General features: G+C 40.6%; 1 protein-coding gene across 1 annotated transcript in view; it reads right to left on the minus strand.

Annotated features, from left to right (window-relative positions):
* Window positions 1-517: 517 nt before the first annotated feature.
* The window catches only part of LONRF2 (LON peptidase N-terminal domain and ring finger 2), a 34,213-nt gene continuing 15,731 nt past the window's right edge, over window positions 518-18,999 (minus strand). The window contains exons 3-12 of the mRNA XM_066176590.1: window positions 16,636-16,758; window positions 15,549-15,710; window positions 14,860-15,085; window positions 12,739-12,835; window positions 12,304-12,418; window positions 10,952-11,073; window positions 9,959-10,117; window positions 6,842-7,004; window positions 4,752-4,901; window positions 518-4,409 (exon numbers count right to left, since the gene is read on the minus strand). Coding sequence (XP_066032687.1) covers window positions 4,251-4,409; window positions 4,752-4,901; window positions 6,842-7,004; window positions 9,959-10,117; window positions 10,952-11,073; window positions 12,304-12,418; window positions 12,739-12,835; window positions 14,860-15,085; window positions 15,549-15,710; window positions 16,636-16,758 — 1,476 coding nt within the window. The 3' untranslated portion in view covers window positions 518-4,250. The remainder of the gene's footprint in view (window positions 4,410-4,751; window positions 4,902-6,841; window positions 7,005-9,958; window positions 10,118-10,951; window positions 11,074-12,303; window positions 12,419-12,738; window positions 12,836-14,859; window positions 15,086-15,548; window positions 15,711-16,635; window positions 16,759-18,999) is intronic.

The following is an 18,999-nucleotide window of genomic DNA, read 5'->3' on the forward strand; positions in this document are numbered from 1 at the left end:
GCTACAAACGAATCCAGTAAGCTGTGAAAGGAAGACCCCACCCATCTTTGTCACAACCCACTCCTGAGAAAGCTAAAGGCTCACCTCCTCCGTCCCAGCCCTTGCTTAGGGCTCCTCAACTCCTCCAGTCTCCCTTATTTTGAGGCCCTCCAACCCTCCTTCAAATCCACCTCTCACATTCACACCCAGTGCCACAGTCTGCCCTGGGTGCTCAACAAGCCCCACTGTGCCACAACCTCTGCAGACCCCCCCTCCTACCTCCTCACACTGGGGATAAAACAGTTGCCATGCAACTTATGAACCCCAACATCTAACCACTGCTTCTGGGATGCCATCGGCTTCTTAAAGCCTCATGAGGCCAATTCTCAGCCCTTGGGCTCCTGTCAGGAAAATCAAATTATCTCCCCTCTTCTGACAGCAGCACATCAGTGGCTTGTTTTGTTCAGACCACATTCAGCTCAGCTCTAGCTCTTAGTCCTCACAGTGATAAAGTTTTCCCCATGAACTCACACTCTCATAAATTCAACCTGGTTTATTCCAAATATCACATAAATTAAACACATTTCCCATGAATATTGCAAATACACATGAAATGAACACAGCAATTTTTAAAAAAAGTTTTGGCTTTGTTTATGCAACAAGAAGTGCCAAATGTGGTTAGAACATGAACTTCTCCTGTATTTACTAGATACAAAAAGGTGCAGATTAATAATTTATATTTATACATATGTACACACTCCATTTCATTTCTAGCTTTAAAACAGTAAAAAATGGTTTCAAGTTTATCTACATTAAACATACTCATTTACATCTGGTCAGAAGCCCCAGATAAGAGTTGATACAATCATTTCACAACTGCAAAATTAAGGCGCTACCAAAATACCAGTTCCACTAGTGTAAAATGTAACAGGAATAGAGTGTACAGCTTTCTATTTATCAATTTAAAAGTGGACTGGAGGACAAGGAAAAAGGAGCAGTAAGAAACATGACAAGTTCTACAGGTTAGAAGTACAAAGAGATCTCGATGACTATCAAATGAACATATTAAAATACAGTAGATAAAAGGCCTCAGTGGCAAACAATTAGTATGCTTCCGAAAGACAAAAAAAGGTTAAAATATATATATATCATTTTGTAGCTTGAAATTTTACAGGTGAACAACAGGTGTAGAGGTAGAGGGATTTTTTTTTTTTTCTTTTTGGCCTCTTTATGATGTATAAAGAAGGGCCACATTCACCACAGTGAAAAGACTCATCATATATCCCAGCATCCTTGCTTGGACAGCAAGCAAGAAAAGTGTAATGAGCTAGAAAGGCAACAAATCCTGTCTATCTCTTCCAGGAGCTCAGCTCCAATGCTTCCACATGTACCTTGGCAACAAGTTACACCTAAGCGCAGACTCTGGCTGTAGCGTGGACACTTCCTCTAAAGAGCAACGAGACAGTTTTTCCTGTGAGGTACTACTGGATGCTGCAGATATTATATGGCAGAGGTGATTTGGTAAAAATGAAACTGGTACTTCCCCTTAAAAAGCAAGTACCACAGGGCAGTGGTGATTTTATCTGTTTATTAAAGCTTTGCTATTTGATCAGCATTCAATGTTTTGGAAGAAATGTCAGCTTTGGGCTGCTAATATTATTATTTGCATCCATACACAGACAATTCCTTTGTTGTTATCATTTATCCAAAACATCAGTCACTGAAATATTCACAAACTGCTTTAAACCTTGACTAAAAAAAAATCCCTCTACAGTTCAGCTTTCTTTTCAATAATAATCACTCTATTAACTATGCAGGCCTTCATGAATACAGCAATGTCACTTCCCATGTAGAATGTCTTTACACATTACAAAACAGCAGTAAACAACCTCTCATTTCATAGGGTTTTCTGTCAGAAGTACCTCAGAAGTAATCTTGAAAAAATCACTTTTGCAGAGAAGAATATTAACATTAACATTTACTGAGCCAAAGCCAAGACACTAACTAGCACCTTGATATTTTTTTTTCTTAAATGCACTCCTATCTGTAAAATTAAACACATATAAGATCAGGGACCAGCAATTTACAAATACCATCAGCAACCTCTTCCAGCTAAACTAGTAATATTCAAAACTAGACCAGACACACAAACAAGCAAGATGAATGAGTCTTGAAGAAATACACAGCATGGAAAGGAATGGGAAGAACAGGAAGCTGAACAGAAAGGATTGCGAGATCAAATACAGTCCATCCTCTGGTCCGAGAATTAGTTTGTGAAATCACCCTTCAGTAGCTCAGCTGACAATCAGCTGAAGACCTACTGACTTGTGACACTTCCTCCCCACAAACACAACAATTCCTTTATATTTCAGTGAATTCTTCTTGATCATCTTCAAATCCTGGAGGAAATGCATTCTACTTGAATTTTGAGTATTTTGGTGGTGGTAGCAGAACTTGCAGAAGGCTACTGTAGAGGTTATGACATCATTGGTTGTACATTATGCACTTCACAATTCAGAGAATATACTTACAAACTACTTAAATAGAAAAGGCGTGTTCAAGGTAGAGGCAGTTACAGTACATTCAGGGTATGTTACAGAAACCATTTGTGGTAGCCATTTGCTGAAAGGAAAAAAAAACTGTATTTTTGTTTCCCAGACCACAGAGGTTATAACTATAATACCCAAAGAGAGCAGGTAATATATGCCAATCACTGCATTTTAATGCAGTCTTCTTCCAGAATTCATGTACAAAGTGGAAAAAAAAATGTTTAAATACCTCTTCATTGACAAATAAGGAGAAAAGAACTAAAAAAGAAACCAGGCACTTTGACCATTTAGGTAAGCAGCCATTTCTTCTTACCAGACTTCTGCACATGAACAAGTCTTTACATTGGTCTTGCTATGCTTGCAGCACATCGAGATTCAAGTCAACTTTTTTCCCTGTTGGTAGGATCAGTTCTAGTAATAGGAAACTATGCCAATTGAATTTGTAACACTGAGTTATTTCATTGGCAGTTGAGCATATGTTGATCATTTGACTGACAAGCGATCAATTTAATAGTTATCAAAGTTAGATATTAACAAAACAATACATAAAAAAATAATCAAAGAGACAAATGAAGATTAACACCTGACTGAAGCTTGCATTGAGACTTGCCTTTATAGGTTCAGTTTGTGACTCCTTTCACGGTGTTACTGTGGACTGATTTCCATCACATACAGCAACCGGTACTAAACTACAATACTTTCAGGTTTGAAACACGTTCAGTAGAGACCACCCCTGCGTAATTGGAGGTTGGCATGACACTGCAGGAAGGAGGGAGATGGAAAGCTCCCCACCTCTCATCCTTACTGGTTCAACTCGTAGAGCAGGTGTTCAGAGTAAACTGCAGCATGCCTCCCTCGTACTTGGGGTGAAATCATTATTTCACAGCAGTGTTTATCATACTTTAGTGAGCGGCTTGGTTTGAATTTAGCAGTAAGACTGGCTAGGATTACTTTGGGTTTTCTCTTCAAAGAAACCAAAGTACATATTTCCAAACATTTTGTATATACTAATTCTGCTACAACATGTAAATCACAAAGGAGGGATTACCTAAGGCTACCAAATAGTGCGCTTATTCAGTAGCTATTATTCTTTCAGATAAATATCCTCAGATGCCTTGACTGCAAACGGCTTAACCTGTTTTTTCCTCAGACTGTTATTTGCTGAAGAGAGAGAGAGAGATGTGGGTGTATGACAGACTGCCTTCCAATTCACTAACAGGGAGTACTGTTGGTTATAGTCCTCGTGCATACTTCTGCTGGGCAGTGTTAACTCCTCTTCTGTTCACTACCTTCAAGAAAGTCTACGAAACACCTCTTCAATCCACTGTCCAGTTTCCTCTTCCTACTGAGTGAAAATCCAGATCACATGCAGGCCAATGGCGCTACTCTAGTATTTAACTCTCTTGGCTAGAAACATCAATTCTTCAATTCTATCACAGTACTTTGAAGCAATTATCCACATCCATCAGCTACATTCTAGATGTAGCACAACTCTGTAGAGGCTCAGTTTTCACCAGGACAACAGGAGAGTGTGCGAGATTTGGTGAATACCCAGATAACAAACCGATGCAATCGATGGATGCAGGACGCAGTCAGAAAGGGTTGTTCCTTCTTGAAGGAATCTTAAAAAAAATGCAAAAAAACAACCCCTCCCCCTTTGCCCTCCCCCAGAACAACCTGTCGTGAGATGTTCTTGGCACCCACTCACAACACAAGTCCATGTTATCTGGGTCTTTTGCGAGTCACAAATATCAATACCCGCCTGATGGCAATCAGACGATCTTTCAGGGAGGTCATAGCCAATATAGCCAGCTGAGCTCTGTTTTCCAGAGGCAACACTGCCAAGAGCCACCAGTACCAGGCAGGACCACTGGGGTTGCTCTGCAAAAGAATGGAAAAACATGCAGTTATGTATTCACCAGCCCAGCCCCAAGAAGAACATCACCTTCTCACCTTCTATTTGCTAAGAAAGTCACCACAAAACAAGCAACAAGTGAACACTTAATTGCAGGTGTTCTCTTAATCAGTATATACCATTAAGACTTATCTCTTCAGCTACCAAATTAATCAGGTATATTGTTTACCACACTTCATGCCAACAGACCAAAACTAGGTAAATAAGAGTCTAGAATGTATAAAACCACAGCAAAAATCTGTCAGAAAACAGTCTAGTGTTAAAATTCTGCACAGAATAAAGGTGCATAAATAGGCAGGTTTTATTACCTGTGGCTCTGGTTCTTTTCCTGGCATAGATCCAAAATGATTGAGGATTTGCACTTTCATATTGTCTTTAAGAGAAGTGAACCAGGCAACAGCTTGATCATAGACTGAATCATGAAGGCGGACAAGTTCTTCATATTCTGGTCCTTCAACCTTATTGTTAAAAGAAGGGAGATGGAACAAAATAGGTTTGATACCGTGGAGTCCACATGCTTCCCCAGAAGCAAACGAAGCAAAATAATGCAGTTGACTACAGCTGCTCAAATGTCCTTATCTAAATCAAGTGTGTCTAAGTCTCAGATTTCAAACCTGTGATGCTGGAGTCTTTTTACCCTCCCCTAGGTGTTCTGAAGTGATATTTCTTGGAGTAGTAACTGCCTCACTAGTATCCATTCCTAAATGCTGGCATAGCAGAAGAATATCTGGGACATATTTATCATCTCAAACCCACAACCTCGAGCCCCTGTCACAGAATGACCTCTGGACAGTGGTACATCGTCTGGCAAAACAAAACAAACACTACTGCCACCGAGCACAGAGACGGGGGGGCTACAGCACTTAAGAGACCAGCACTATTTTATAGAAGTGTTAAGGCCATGGTAGGACAGCCAAGGAGAAGGAGGAGGGTAGACACCCAAGCAGGCAGGAAGTAGGGAAAGTGATGCTTTCCCAATACCAGAAACAGCCATGAAGAAACACCCTCATTGAAGCAGAGTGTTTTAGTTGCACAGGCCTACTATTAGCTATTAGGGGGGGAAAAAAGCATAGGCAAAAATCACTACAAATTGGTCATTTGTGGAGTTTTTCTGGGGGTTTTGATTCTGGATTTTTGTTTGGGGTTGTTTGGTTTTTTTTTCCTTTTAACATGTGAACATCACGTAGGTGATTTCACCTAGGCTACACTCAGATACACATCTGATCTAGCTGCTCTGGTTGCCCTTCACAATCGAGGAGAAGTAGTTCTAGAGAGCAACTAATCTCAAGGTAAGTATCTAAGAGCATATAAAACAGGTATCTTTGGACTGAGATTTTTGACCATCAGACATATCATGGATGTAGGGCACTGAACAGACACCAGCCTCCAATGTAAATCTCACTCTAATTATGAAGAGGGGGATCTCTGGAACCATCTATAAGCAATGCCTGTATACCTGAGTTCCACTACTCTTCACTACGGATTTTAACAGAGCACAGCCCTCACTCTGAGCAGACTGCCTATTCCAGCCTTTCACAGGAAGGGGCACCTCCACGAGCTCAACCTTTCATGCCCTGGCCAACAACTGCATCACCCTGCACAGGTTAGAAAAGCACTGCTAAGGCTTTACAGACTTTCACTTCAACTGTGGAGTGCTCTAGAGCTATATGACCAAACTGATTTCATCAGCTGGCAGGAGATTACTGCTAAGTTTAACGTTAACAGCTACCAAGGTTTTATAGACACGGTCTGAAGATGATCCAGAGAGCATGGCCAAAAATTCAGCCTTCGGCCAACACCCATCACAAACACCTGCCTTGATGCAGGTTTGCTAGGAGGACTTGTTTCCAAAAGCTTCTCCCCTCTCTGCATTTCTCTGCTCTCAGTCAGTTCTAATAGATGCTAGTACAGGGCATGGTTAACCGTGTGTCCCTAAGAACTCATTTTAAGAGCAGACTCTCACATTTATTTGAGGACCTGTTCTGTAAATGAGAACTTGGAGGACATATGAAGTGGGCCAACTGTCTGTTCAGTGCAAGAGAACAGTCAGTTCTCTACCAACAGGAGCATGTGCTTTTAGAAGGCTTTAAATTCTGTACCAGTTTTAAAATGTTACTCTGACCTCAACTACACACCATGACCTCAGCATCCTAGAAGCTACTTTGAGATCCATGAAAGGAGTGTAACCCTTCAAGCAGAGATAATTATAAGGGAAGAAAGGAAGAAAGGGAAAGAAGATACAAAGTTTGTTCCATGGTTTTTAAAACAGAGCTGTAGTGTATTTGTAATGATATTGGCTTAAAAAATAATGCACAGCTAGCTTGAAATGCAACAAGGAAAGGCTATTTAAGTGAATCCAGCAATACATGGGTATGAATAACTTTGCACCATAGATCACCTTTTTATCTTCAAGATACTCGATGTTTGCTGTGTTATATCCATCTCGCTGGCCATGGCTTAAGACCCTAAAACGACGGACACCAACTGTATCAACAACTGAGCGTCCATCAGGAAAAAACTTTACGTCCCTGATCTCTAATATACAGCCATGATCTGCAAATCTGAAATGACAGAAGGGCATAAAAGCGGAAGTCATCAACAAGTGTTTATAGACATCAGGACAAATACTGGGCCTAATTCACCATTTCTTATTTGAAAGAGGATTCTGCTTTGGTGACAATACATTTCTGCTTATTCACATAAGCCACACAAACCCCCACCCTTTCTGCCTTCCCTCAGAGGACCTGGGCAGCAGCATTTTCAGGGCAGGTTTGTGGGGTGGGAGGGTTGGAAAGGAACAGGAAACTAAATGAAGCATGTTTCATGCTGGGAGTTGCCAGCTGCTGGTGGAAAATTCATCTGGTTTGCAAAGAAAACAAGATGGGTAAAGATACTGAAAGGAAGTACCGAAAGTGAGGAACAAATGCATGGCTGTGAGGGCTATCCCCCCTACTCCAAGGTGTAAGCAGAAGACTGCAGGCTTTAGAAAGAAAAAGGCTTTCTATATAGCAAGTTTTTTTCTTGCATTTGTTTCCTTTAAAAAAAAAAATTAAAATCAAACCCAAAACAACCTCTTTACAAAAGCACATTTATATCCATTATATTAAAAGTAGGCACAGGTTTTAATCACACCCTGGAAAACAGGCACGCAATAAACTTTTACTTTATCAAGCTTACATAACTATACCTTTGTGGTACAGTAATTTCTGTAGAGAGGCTGATTGCACAATGATTCTTCACCACAATACATTTGCAAGTCTACACCTCAGCCTTCTGTTAAGCAGGAGAAAGCACTGTATCTAGTCTCAACTCAAGATACCCAAACCCTGCAGGGTCTGATAAATTCTTTATCATGGATATGCTTGTTTTACTAGGGCTTGGCCATTTCTTACAACGGAGTGATGAAGAAATTACTCCTGTGTCTGCTCTACCAGAAATCATGGGTTTAGGAGGGGTGGGGGGAAAGTTCACCACTGTGAACAACTGTTCACTCCCAGCCAGTGTACAGGAAAAAATCGAGAAGAGCAGGAGGAGCAGAGCTGAACACAGCTAAGTCCTGGTGCTCTACCAGTAGGACTGATTTTAAAAAGCAAGTCTGTTAGTTTATTATAGCAATATTACACTATACACTATTTAAACAGCTACATAACAATTGTTTTAAATTAATGATTTTAGTGATAGCCATACTGGATTTAGAAATTAATATAGAAGTGATGATTTTTTTCTTTTTTGTTCTTAGAGGAATTACTTTTGGATGGACAGGGACCTGAATCAGAGAGACAAGAAAGCACCTGGAGACAGGCATAAAATGTGCTGACAACATTAAGAGCTTATATTCTTTTACCAGTTATAAGGTAAAATGGAGAAATAAAACAGAGGAAGGTAATTAACTAAACATGCTTTGTCATTGTGTTTTTCAAGGGAGGTATATATCCATGTCTCAGTAGATGAGGCAAAACAAGTTTCCCCACTTCTTGTATTCCCAAGTTGATTTCGCAATTTTGAATAAACAGAACTTCTTTACTTGTGTAAGAAGCTGGAACAGCCTGCCAGGTGTCTGTAGATGAAAGTTTCCTGCGCTTCAGTATTTGATTAAAGTTATCATGCTCAAAAAGCTTAATTCGTTTACTAAATGAAAACAGACAGGACATAGAAACCTAACCATACTGTTGCATTTTAAAATATCCTTCATGATGTTATCTAACAAACAAATTACTGTGTTTTGAGGATTGTAACGCCTTGGCCCTTTGTATTATTACACCTGATTCCAAATAAGTTTGGCTCTTCCACAAGTCTGCAGGGATAAAAGGAGAGTTATCACTGAAGTCCTAGGGTAATTCTATCCTCACTCTCACAAGTATTCACTTCCAGAAAATTACTAATAGGCCTGGAAGGGACTGTGGAGCATCAGCTGCTGCTGGAGTCTGAACTCCACTGAGTGCAGTACTGACAGCATGCCAAATGGCATTGCAGCACAGCCACAGCTGACTGGAAGCTGCAGCATCTCCTGTATTCTTACAGCTACCTTACTGTCCAGTCTGGGAGAAAAATAAAATTTCCACCCCACCCAAGAAGCATGAAGGAGACAAGGAAAGGCTGCCAAGCCTCAGTTATGACTGCCCTCCCCTCAGCTCCAGTGACGATCACAAACAAAAATGTTGCTCCTGAGGATGCCTGTCTACTGTGCTCTTAAAAATTCCCATGTTCGTCATCCATTCCACAGTCTGCCAATGTAGCTTCTGAAATCAGCAACTATTGCATCTCATTACCACATGCCTCTCCCATGAGCATGGTTTCAAAACCCCATTATCTGTGAAATACTTGAACTTGAAGGCTCTTGTAGAATCAGAGAATAGTTTTGTGTTGTAAGGGACATTTAATCTAGTCAGTCTCTGCATAGGGAGCTGGAAACACATCAGTGTCAGAATTCACAAAAATGAATGGAAGGTGTGATCATTTAGAAAGACAAATCCACTCACTGCAGATAGTTTAGACATTGCAACACAGCAGTAAAGACAAACACTCAAATTCAACATTCAGCAGTAAAACAGATTTCTCAGCCAAGGGTATACTTTGTCTCATAAAAATGATACCATTCTTTCAGGAAAGCTATGGGAGGTCTGGATATTTTGCCTTATTTTTGTTTTGGTTTTGTTTCTTTCTTTTAACTGAGTAGACAGAGGGGGAACCTTACCCAGACAGTCAGTTTTCACTGGAGCAAACAGGCCAGCGAGCTTTCCAAATATGCAGCCAATTAAATGCTATTTTTGGAGCCTGTAGGAGCAGGATGAGTTGCATTCTTGCTAATATCCAACAGGGGAGTAATAAAATTACATTTTTGTGTAAAATGGAATGTTTAAAGTTCTAAACTAAGAAGTAAGCAACTTTAGTATTGGTTCATACAGGACTGGAAGGAACCAGAGTGGTTTGGGGAGACAAGTATACTGTGCTGCAGTATTCCATTAGCTCACAGCAGCCTTTGCAAAAACAGGACATTCTCAGCTCATCTCCTTACCCTTTTAATTCATCAGCTAAGCACATGCCAAACTGCTTGGTACCAGTTTCCATGCATCTTCTTATCATTAGGCGATAACGAGGTTCAAAGACATGGAGTGGACAAGGGATGGTAGGAAAGGCCATGGTACATACGAAGATGGGAACATCTTTATTCAAACTGTAAGAAAATTGTTTAAAAAAAAATCACCTTTTTTACTGGGTGCTGCTATATTCAGAATATATCCTTAATACAAGACAAATGGCTTCCTTAGACTCAATCTTTGTAAATGCATATCTCTTCGAGGTTTGCCATTCTCACAAGACAAACAATATTTCAGGACTCTTTTCCTTCGCGCATTAAGTAAACAATCCCTCTAACCTACTCCCATAAAAGAAAAAAGTCAAGAAATAGCCGATTTCCCAAAAACATGCCTAGTGATACATCTTAGATACACATGGCAAGATTTTGGTGACAACTTTTCACAGTAACAAAGCACTTAAGAACCAGTCATGTTCAAAGCAAGATGGCAGAGAATCACCAAAGTCAGCAAACCCCTTTGATTTCAAAGCCATTAATTTTTTTTTCAATCCACTTAATTTTTTTTCAGGATTAACTGCATGTTTTGTTTTACTTTTTAGCTGAGTTATAGAACAACATTCACAAGTCACTGAGAAAACTGGATCCTTGAACTTCTCCTGACCTGAAATATAACCCATCGATAATTGGAATTCTACTCTCAGAAAATCCCCACTGTAACTTTTAAAGCTACTATGTTGTTTCAGAGGAAAAAGCAATTATCTTTATTTTAAGAATATTGTTGTGCCTCTCCACCATCCAAGCACATTACTTGTTTATCTGCAACATACACGTCAAAAATACAAAACATCTGGCAGGTTCATTTACAAATTCATTTCTTTGATGCATTTTCAGAAGCAAATTAATCTTCTTCAGTAATTTAGATTGAAAAAATACATTTCTGTAACAGCTGTCAGTAGTATAAAGAGAGCCTACTTTGACAATTCCTTCATTTCTTCCTCATAAACTTTCTTCCTTTCAGATAACTCCTCTGGCAAGTAACGGACTATCAACTCTTCTGTAAGGACGGTCTTCTTGTAAGTTCTGCTTGCCAGAAACTACAAGGAAGAGTCAACGCTTAAGTCTGGTAACAAGAAGACAAGTAACATCTCTTCCTCCCAGCCCACTCTTCCCTGAGGCCAAAGTGCACATTAGATAGGACTGTACAGATTCCTCACCCTTTTCAGCCTCCAGGCACCAAAACGACCACTTCAGCCTATGTAGTTCACCCCACTGTCCTTGTAACTCTAATCCCATACCTGTGCTTGGCAGAAGTTGTACTACCAGGAAGAAAAGGCAGTCCATCCTCACTTCTGCAAAGAGACATGTATCTTTTTCATCTACAGCTGTCAGCTTACTGGAAAGAAGTACTATGTATGGGATACCTTATGTCTGCTGCTGACAAATGTTGACCAAGGAGCAACCATTCCTCATACACCAGTTTCCACACAAACTTGAAATTTGGTATGAACATGGCTATGGCTTGAGGTCCCCGGGCATGAGCTTGATGTGATACTGGAAGCCTCCATTTCTTTAAGAACCAGCAAAACCACTTGTACGGCATTAAATGCCAAATATATCCTTGAGTAAATGAGGTCTATGCATAGCTGGATGCTGTCAGTACTGTCTTGTTCCAGTTTCACAGAACCATAGAAGTTTGGGTTGGAAGGGACCTTTAAATGTCATCTAGTCCAATCCCTTCAGCGAGCAGAGACATCTTCAAATGCATCAGATCGCTCAGAGCCCCCCATCCAACATGACCTTTAATGTTTCCAGAGATGGGAGAATCTGCCAACTCCATGGGCAACTTCTTTCAGTATTTCATCACCCTCACGGTAAAAATTTCTTACTTACATCTAATCCCTTCAAATCAACTCTCTTTCACTTTAAAAAATTACCCCTCTACTAAAATGCCTGTGCCTATCTTTTTTATAAACCCCCAAAGTACTGTAAGGCTGAGATCAGGTCTTCCCAGAGCCTTCTCCTCACCAGGCTGAACAACCACAACTCTTGGCCTTTCTTCACAGGAGAGGTGCTCCAGCCCCAGACCATGTTCATGGCCCTTCTCTGGACTTGATAGCCTGCGCTGGTGACCCCAGAGCTGAATGCAACACTCCAGGTGGGGTCTCACCAGAGAGGACTAGAGGGGCAGAATCACCTCCCTCACCCTGCTGGTCACACTGCTTTGGATGTAGCTCACAACCAAACCACAGAAAACTTCCACATAGATATTTTCAGAAGAACACAAGTCTGTGCAGTTTTGTTAATTGGGAGAAAGACATACTTACTTCTGACAGCTTTTCCTTGCAGAGTGGGCAAAGTGGATTATGGTCAAGGCAACGCTCAAGGCATTTGAGGCAAAAGGTGTGTCCACAGGGTGTGGTAACAGGTTCGTAGAACAACCTTAACATGAAAACATGGAACAGAAAAGCTAAGATGCAAACAAAAACAATTCCCGGTGTGTGGAGAGGAGTGACTAGTCCTAGCTCATTCTTTCTTTTCTGCTTTTGTATAAACCACAGATGACAGCATTACAATGGAGAACTGCATACATAATGGAGAAAACCACATCCATAAAGATTCACCAGAACTAAGGTTCAGCAAAAAGGAACAGAGTAATGATTTAGACATTCTCTGATAGGTTTCTCTTCTTACACCACAATTATTTTTTTCAGAAGCTTGAGAGGCTTTGTTATGTTAATGCCAGGTCAATACCGTCATACCTCATGCAGAGGGAACACTCGAAGTCCGACGCATCCACCAGAGTTGTTGGTATTTCACTTGAAGTGTCAGTGGTGTTTTCAGGTAAAACATCTCCATCTAAGTAGTCAAGAAAATTATTATAGTAAAGATGTAAGCATTACTGCATTTTCCAATGTTCTTTACACTGTTGACTTTTCCATAAAGAACCTGATTCCATGTCTTTTTCTTTTCTGAAGTTTTGTTTCTAATAAACATACTTCCCCATCTAAGTTTTAGATTTTTTGGCAGGAGATCTTTTGGAGAGCAGAGGATGATGTCTGTGGCCAGAGAATACACTTTAGAGCCGAATACCCATTATTTGCTTCTCCAAAAATGATTGTGTTGTGGGTTTTCCTAGACTAGTTTTTAAAATATTCTGCTATTGCTTTCCCACCACCACCCCCACATCAGCCAGGCCAGATGTTTTCAAGGACATTAAGTCCAGAATTTAATTTGTTTACACACAGTCAAAATATTTCATTACTGTTTATTATAGATTTCTCAGCAGGGCTATTTTTTCTTACAAATATAAAAAGGCTTACATTTTTTTCTAGATTAGGCTGCTGTAGAAATCCTAAATTTCAGACAACTTAAAACTTAAAAGGACTACTGGAGCAGCATTAGCTAACACAGCTCTTATTAGCTCAACAATCTGCAAACAGAGAGGCAAACACTTCACTTAAAATTCTACCCAGATTGATTTTTGGGGATGATTTGTATCACTGGGTTAAACTCACTTTAAGGGTATGCACTTCAAACTTCACAGCAGCATTATTTAGGCTCAAAAGCTATCAGTTCCAGCTTCTGTTGAAATTTACAAAAGCAAATTCTGCAACTCCTTTTACAATTTGCATCTTTGTGATGAGTTGCAACAGAGCTGTGACTGCTGCCTCCACATGTTTTTTTATCAACCAAATTCTTGACCATTAAAAAGTCCTGCTTTTTAGGTTAAGTTAAAATGCTAGGATGCTTTGTTAAAGAGTAACTTATGCTCAGCATCTGGTTTATCTCGAGCACAGACATGATAGGTGGTGTGTGGCCTACAAAGAAAAACAGTGCTATCTTTAACCTACATCTCACTAAATGTTAGCATTTAGTAATTGCAAGAACCTGGCTGTGTTAATTCTGCAAACAGTAATATGGCATTGGGACCCAGCACAGACCAGAAATTAGTGCCTATGGGTAAAACATGATCTCTGGCCTTCCCTGTGAAGATACAGGTGGGTCAGATTTCACAATCTGTTTACTGGGTCTACAGTTCACAAGCAGGTACAGCGTTTTTTTCCTCTACAGCAATGTGATCAGAAACTGGCCATATATTGATCTTCTGTAGAGGTGGCAGACAGACAGCTGTACTTGAAGACTTGGAACATTTTCAGGAACATTTCAGGAACATTTTCAGAAGGCAAATTTTTCAAGGTGTGGGCTGTTTTGTTTTTTTTTTTCCTTTAAGGGAAAAAAATTACACCAGCACAGCAACATTTTCAAAGTCTGTGTTAACCAATTATTACACTACTCAGTGAAGTATTGCCTTCAGCATTTTTAGCCCCAAGTAGTAAAGCCACTCTGGAAGTCTTTGTTAGAAGCTTAAGAAGCATATAAATTGTAAGCACAGCTATATCAAGTAACAGAAAACTGGGGGGTGGGGACTTATTACCCTTTAAAAGGCTTCTTTGTTTGCTTGGAAAATTTCATGTAAAGTTTCACGTGACCGTTTCTAATGCCACTTCAAGATTAGTTTCCAGGCTTATTTCATCTTTCAATCATATAGAAAGACAATGAAGTTCAGCTATAGCTGAAACCTAGAAAATGGAAACGGCACTACCAACACGAAGACTAAACTGTGAGTGGATTACACACACATTACATCGGAAATGGCCCATCTGAGAAAGAAAAATACAGTTTTCATTCAATGAACTTAAACTGCTCTGGAATAAGGTAAATAGGTTGTTAAAGCAGAAACAAACACATCAGAGAACAAAATATTATCCCAATTCCTGTACGGAATGTTTTATTGACACCTATAAAAAGGGAGGAGTAAAAACATTTACAGTTTTTCAGTATGTGCAAGAGAAATTGTTTTTCTAAGCTACAACACAAACCTTTTTTAAGAATTTTACTGGGGATATCCAAGCTCTGCAAATCCCTCATATCACTGGACAGCTTTCTTTTTAAGCCAACCCCAGGTAAACTGGAAAGAATGGCTCCCAAAGACTTCTTGTTGTCATCAAAGTAGAGATCCAGAACATGATGGGTAACAGAAGAATCAGTGCTTCTGAATACATCAGATTCTTGGGACGGAGTTTTTGTTAACCTGAACACAGTATCCTAAAAATATAAGAACAGTTATATACACCATGAGACTATTTTGGTTTGCTTTTATCTATTAGTTTTATCTGCAATAGATCAATGTTCCCACAAGAAGCCTAGCAATGGAGAAAGGTCTGTATCAAAAGTCACTTCCCAACTGCATAAAGCAGAGCCATGTCTTTCCCTACAGCTCCTGTCCCTAGAAATTATGTTCCTGTCATACTAAAATCTTCAGCAGAAAAAAACACAAGCACAACTGAGACCCACATGAAGGCATCACATTGTTATCTGAAGAAAAAGGTTAACTCTCTCATTTTTCTGAGGAAGTACATCCCAATAAGAGATCAAACAGCAAGGGAGAGAATAGGCTTGCCACGTAAGTAAGTGCCTACAAGGGTGTAGACAAAGACAATGTCACACAGATCGGAAAGAACCATGTGCTATTTTTTTTTATTTTTATGTTGAATGCTTTCTGCTTTACCTTTGAGGACCCAGCAACAGAGTTATCTTCCACAGCTGACTGTGTGTTTATGCTACTCAGAAACGCAGGTTTCAATCTTGTATGGGATGTCCGACTAGAGAAAGGTGCTGTTAGACTATCATGCACATTTTCGAAGGCTGGGAAAAACATCTCACACATTATCTAGTCAATTAGAGAGAGAGAGAAAAAAAAAAGTAGTAATTATGACATATATTTATGTTTAGGCGAACACAAATGCACAAAGTTCACAGTTTCTAGATGCCAAGACGCTTGCAACATCCAAGACATCCCGCATTTCCCAAAGCCCATGGGAAACCTGAATGGCAGTGCCCAGGACAACTACAGTCACATTCCAAGGTGCTCTTCTGGTGCCCACCTCCCGTACCAAAGGCTTCTGCTCCCCAGGAGCATTCAGGGCAGCAGTTTGTTGCATCCTTCTCCTGATTCTACCCATCTCCATTTTGACACTCAGACCCTGCCTCCAGAAGTCTTCAGACTATGCTCTCCCATCAAAACCAGTTAACAGAGATGTGTTCAAGCATTCCTTGTGTTCTTTATTCTTCTCCTCCATCCTCAAGTAGATTTAACCCCTAGCTTAAAGCTGTGTAGAGCCTGTTCCCCCTCTCACCAGTCCCCACCAAGTATCTTGCCAAATCCTCGTCTCACTTTTATAAAAAGCTTGTATGGATGGTCACAGAGAATCTGATGATGGGCTGTTAGCACTTAATGTGTTAAGGAACAAAATGCTACAAAGACTGCAGGATTTTTCCAGGACAGGGCAGCACAGGGCTTCCTCTTCTCAATCCTCAGCCACTTCCCACATAGAAGTAATTTTCTGAGGGATACTAAAATTAGCAGCCTCAAGCCTATGCAGTGGAATTTACAAATATGTAATCCCTCTGGCTGAGGCATCAACAAAATGCAAGAGGTGACTCAGATAGCATAATGCTAAAAAGGCTTACTGGAGAATCTACTGAATCAAACTATCCTTTGGGTGTTTACCACCACCTGAAATACCACGAATTTTACTTGGCTGTGGGATTAAAAGCAGCACAATGGCCAAGTAGGCAGTAAATACATTTTATACCTTTTGGGCTTCTTTCTTCATTGAGCTCCATTCAGGATTTAAGGCAACACAATAAAGAAACTCCTTCAATGCTTCCTCAGTCCTTTCCAATCCAGAAAGAGCTTTTGCTTTCACATAATGGCCCTGTTCACACAAAGGAAACGTACAAATCTAGAGATCATTTCTGAAGTGGCAGCAAGGCACCTGAAAACAAACCTGAAAGTTCAAGTCATTTTGCAGGTGATGAACAAGATGTTTTTTGGGTAACAACCTCTTTGACATGTGTGACTGAAAGAAATTCAGTCCCTTCTGGTGAAGAAAGATTCCCCAATAACCCTCTGCTGCATCATCCCTTGCCAAAGGCATTGCTCATTTCCTAACGGAAAGCTGGGAATAAGGAGAGGTGTTTTTCCCTCCCGGGACAAAGTGTACTACACATCCCACTGTGCCTGGATACACCAGGGAACAGTTTCACATACTAGGATAAACTTGAAAAGTAATACATCTGCATAGAAGAGGCAGTGGCACAGGGCAGCCTGGAAGTGCTGATAGAGTTCATGATAGTCACTTCTGCTGGGTGTCTTACCAGGACAGAGATAACTCTTCACCGGTTTTATTCGGCCCAAAAACATCATGAATTTAGGGCAAGGTACCAGTGATTAACCTGAAGCCCACCCTACCTCTCCCACGTTCTGGAGTAACACACCCATGGCCAACAGTTATGGAAGCCAACTTGGGAATAAATCCTACTTTACTTGGTACTAGTAGCAAGAGAGGAATGCTTCACCTCTGAACTTACCTACAGATATCAAACTGCATATATGTTCTAATCGGACTATGAAAATTACTTCCTTTACAATGAAAAGAAACTAAGTGTGGATTTAAGCACTTCCCACTTGCTTATTAGACAGAAGCATGCTCTACAAGTCCACCCCTGACCCACGTGAACATCTCTCGGCTGTACTGAAAGTGCAGCTTCATTCATCTAAGAGACTGGCTAGATAAGCAGATCCACTTTTCTTCCTTCATCGTAACGCTGAAAGATGCAGTATCACATAATCTTCCTGAGCAGGTTACTCCCTCATTCTTTCAACACTGCTGTCCAAGCTGAGACCTGTTAAAATCTTTACCATTCCACTGGAATTGGAAGGAGACTCATGCCAAAAGCAAGTAGCAAGCACAGCATAGGGCAGGTTAATTAACACAGTTATCATTTGGTGACCTGCACAAGAAGTCTCAGTACACATCGATTCTCCTCAGGTGAGATACATTTTTCTTCTCCTCAATGCAGTAAGAAGGAAGACACTGTGAGGCCTGACCCTGACCTTCTTACCTGGATGCTTGCACAGCCTCCACATAACCTTTTGCATGCCTGCTATCACTGTCAGCATTACTGGACTGCACTGGGGAGCCTACAAGCTCATCTGAACTTGTCCTTCAGGGTTATAAGAGCAATGTCCTTATCCGACCTGCAAGGGAGGACTGAGCTGGGCTGTCCACAGACAAAGTACCTAAAGATCCAACACCAGGAGTCAGGCCCAGGGACTAGAGACCCCTAGAATTCAGAGACTACTGCTGCCACCTTCCCTTCCCTATTTTCATATACCCCTGACAAGCATCAGACTGAAGGAGAGATCCAAGCAGGACCACAGCCAGCAGGCAGGAGAGCACCTCTGTCTACCCTCCATATAAAACCACAACTGGAACCTTCTCCCTGACTCCAAGGAGTCCAAGGACCCAGTTTTCATAGCAACTGAAAAGAAACCAAGTTATCTATAGTTCCAATGACTACAGCATACCAAGAAGTTTCACCAGTAACTCAGCAAGCCACTATATCTGTTTTCAATAAGCCAAAAGATACCAGTAGGTGAACACTTACATCCTAGGAGCTACTCCCAGAATTAACTTTAATTTTATGTGGGGTTTGTTTTTTCTTAACTACACAGCAAATGTTTGAGCTAATCTCTGACAGGATGAGATGCAATACACAAAACAAAGCAAATCAGAACTCCTGGAGAACATGGATTCTGGGTCAGCACAGCTTATGTCGGTGTCCTCACAAACATGAAAGCACAAGTGAAGTACGTCTGAGACACTGCTGGTTACGCCATGATGACAAATTTCATTTTCAATTAACATTCTTCAGAGATGTGATTAATGAAACCTTTATCCGCCTACGACTGACACGCGTCACATTTCCATGGATTCAGGCAAACAGAAGGCACTTCAAGAAAACATCTGAACGTGTGTAATTAATTTTTCTCCCTCTGTAGAGAAACCCAGCCAGCATCACCTAAGATGGGATTCCTGACTTGATGAGAAATTATCTGAGACAGAGAAGCAAACTGGATGCAGGGGAAGATTATGAACTGCCTCCCAACACGA

This window comes from Chamaea fasciata, unplaced genomic scaffold (assembly GCF_029207755.1).
Source record: "Chamaea fasciata isolate MVZ Bird 193981 ecotype frontalis unplaced genomic scaffold, bChaFas1.0.hap1 SCAF_2, whole genome shotgun sequence".
In the NCBI taxonomy this organism is placed as follows: Eukaryota; Metazoa; Chordata; class Aves; order Passeriformes; family Sylviidae; genus Chamaea; species Chamaea fasciata.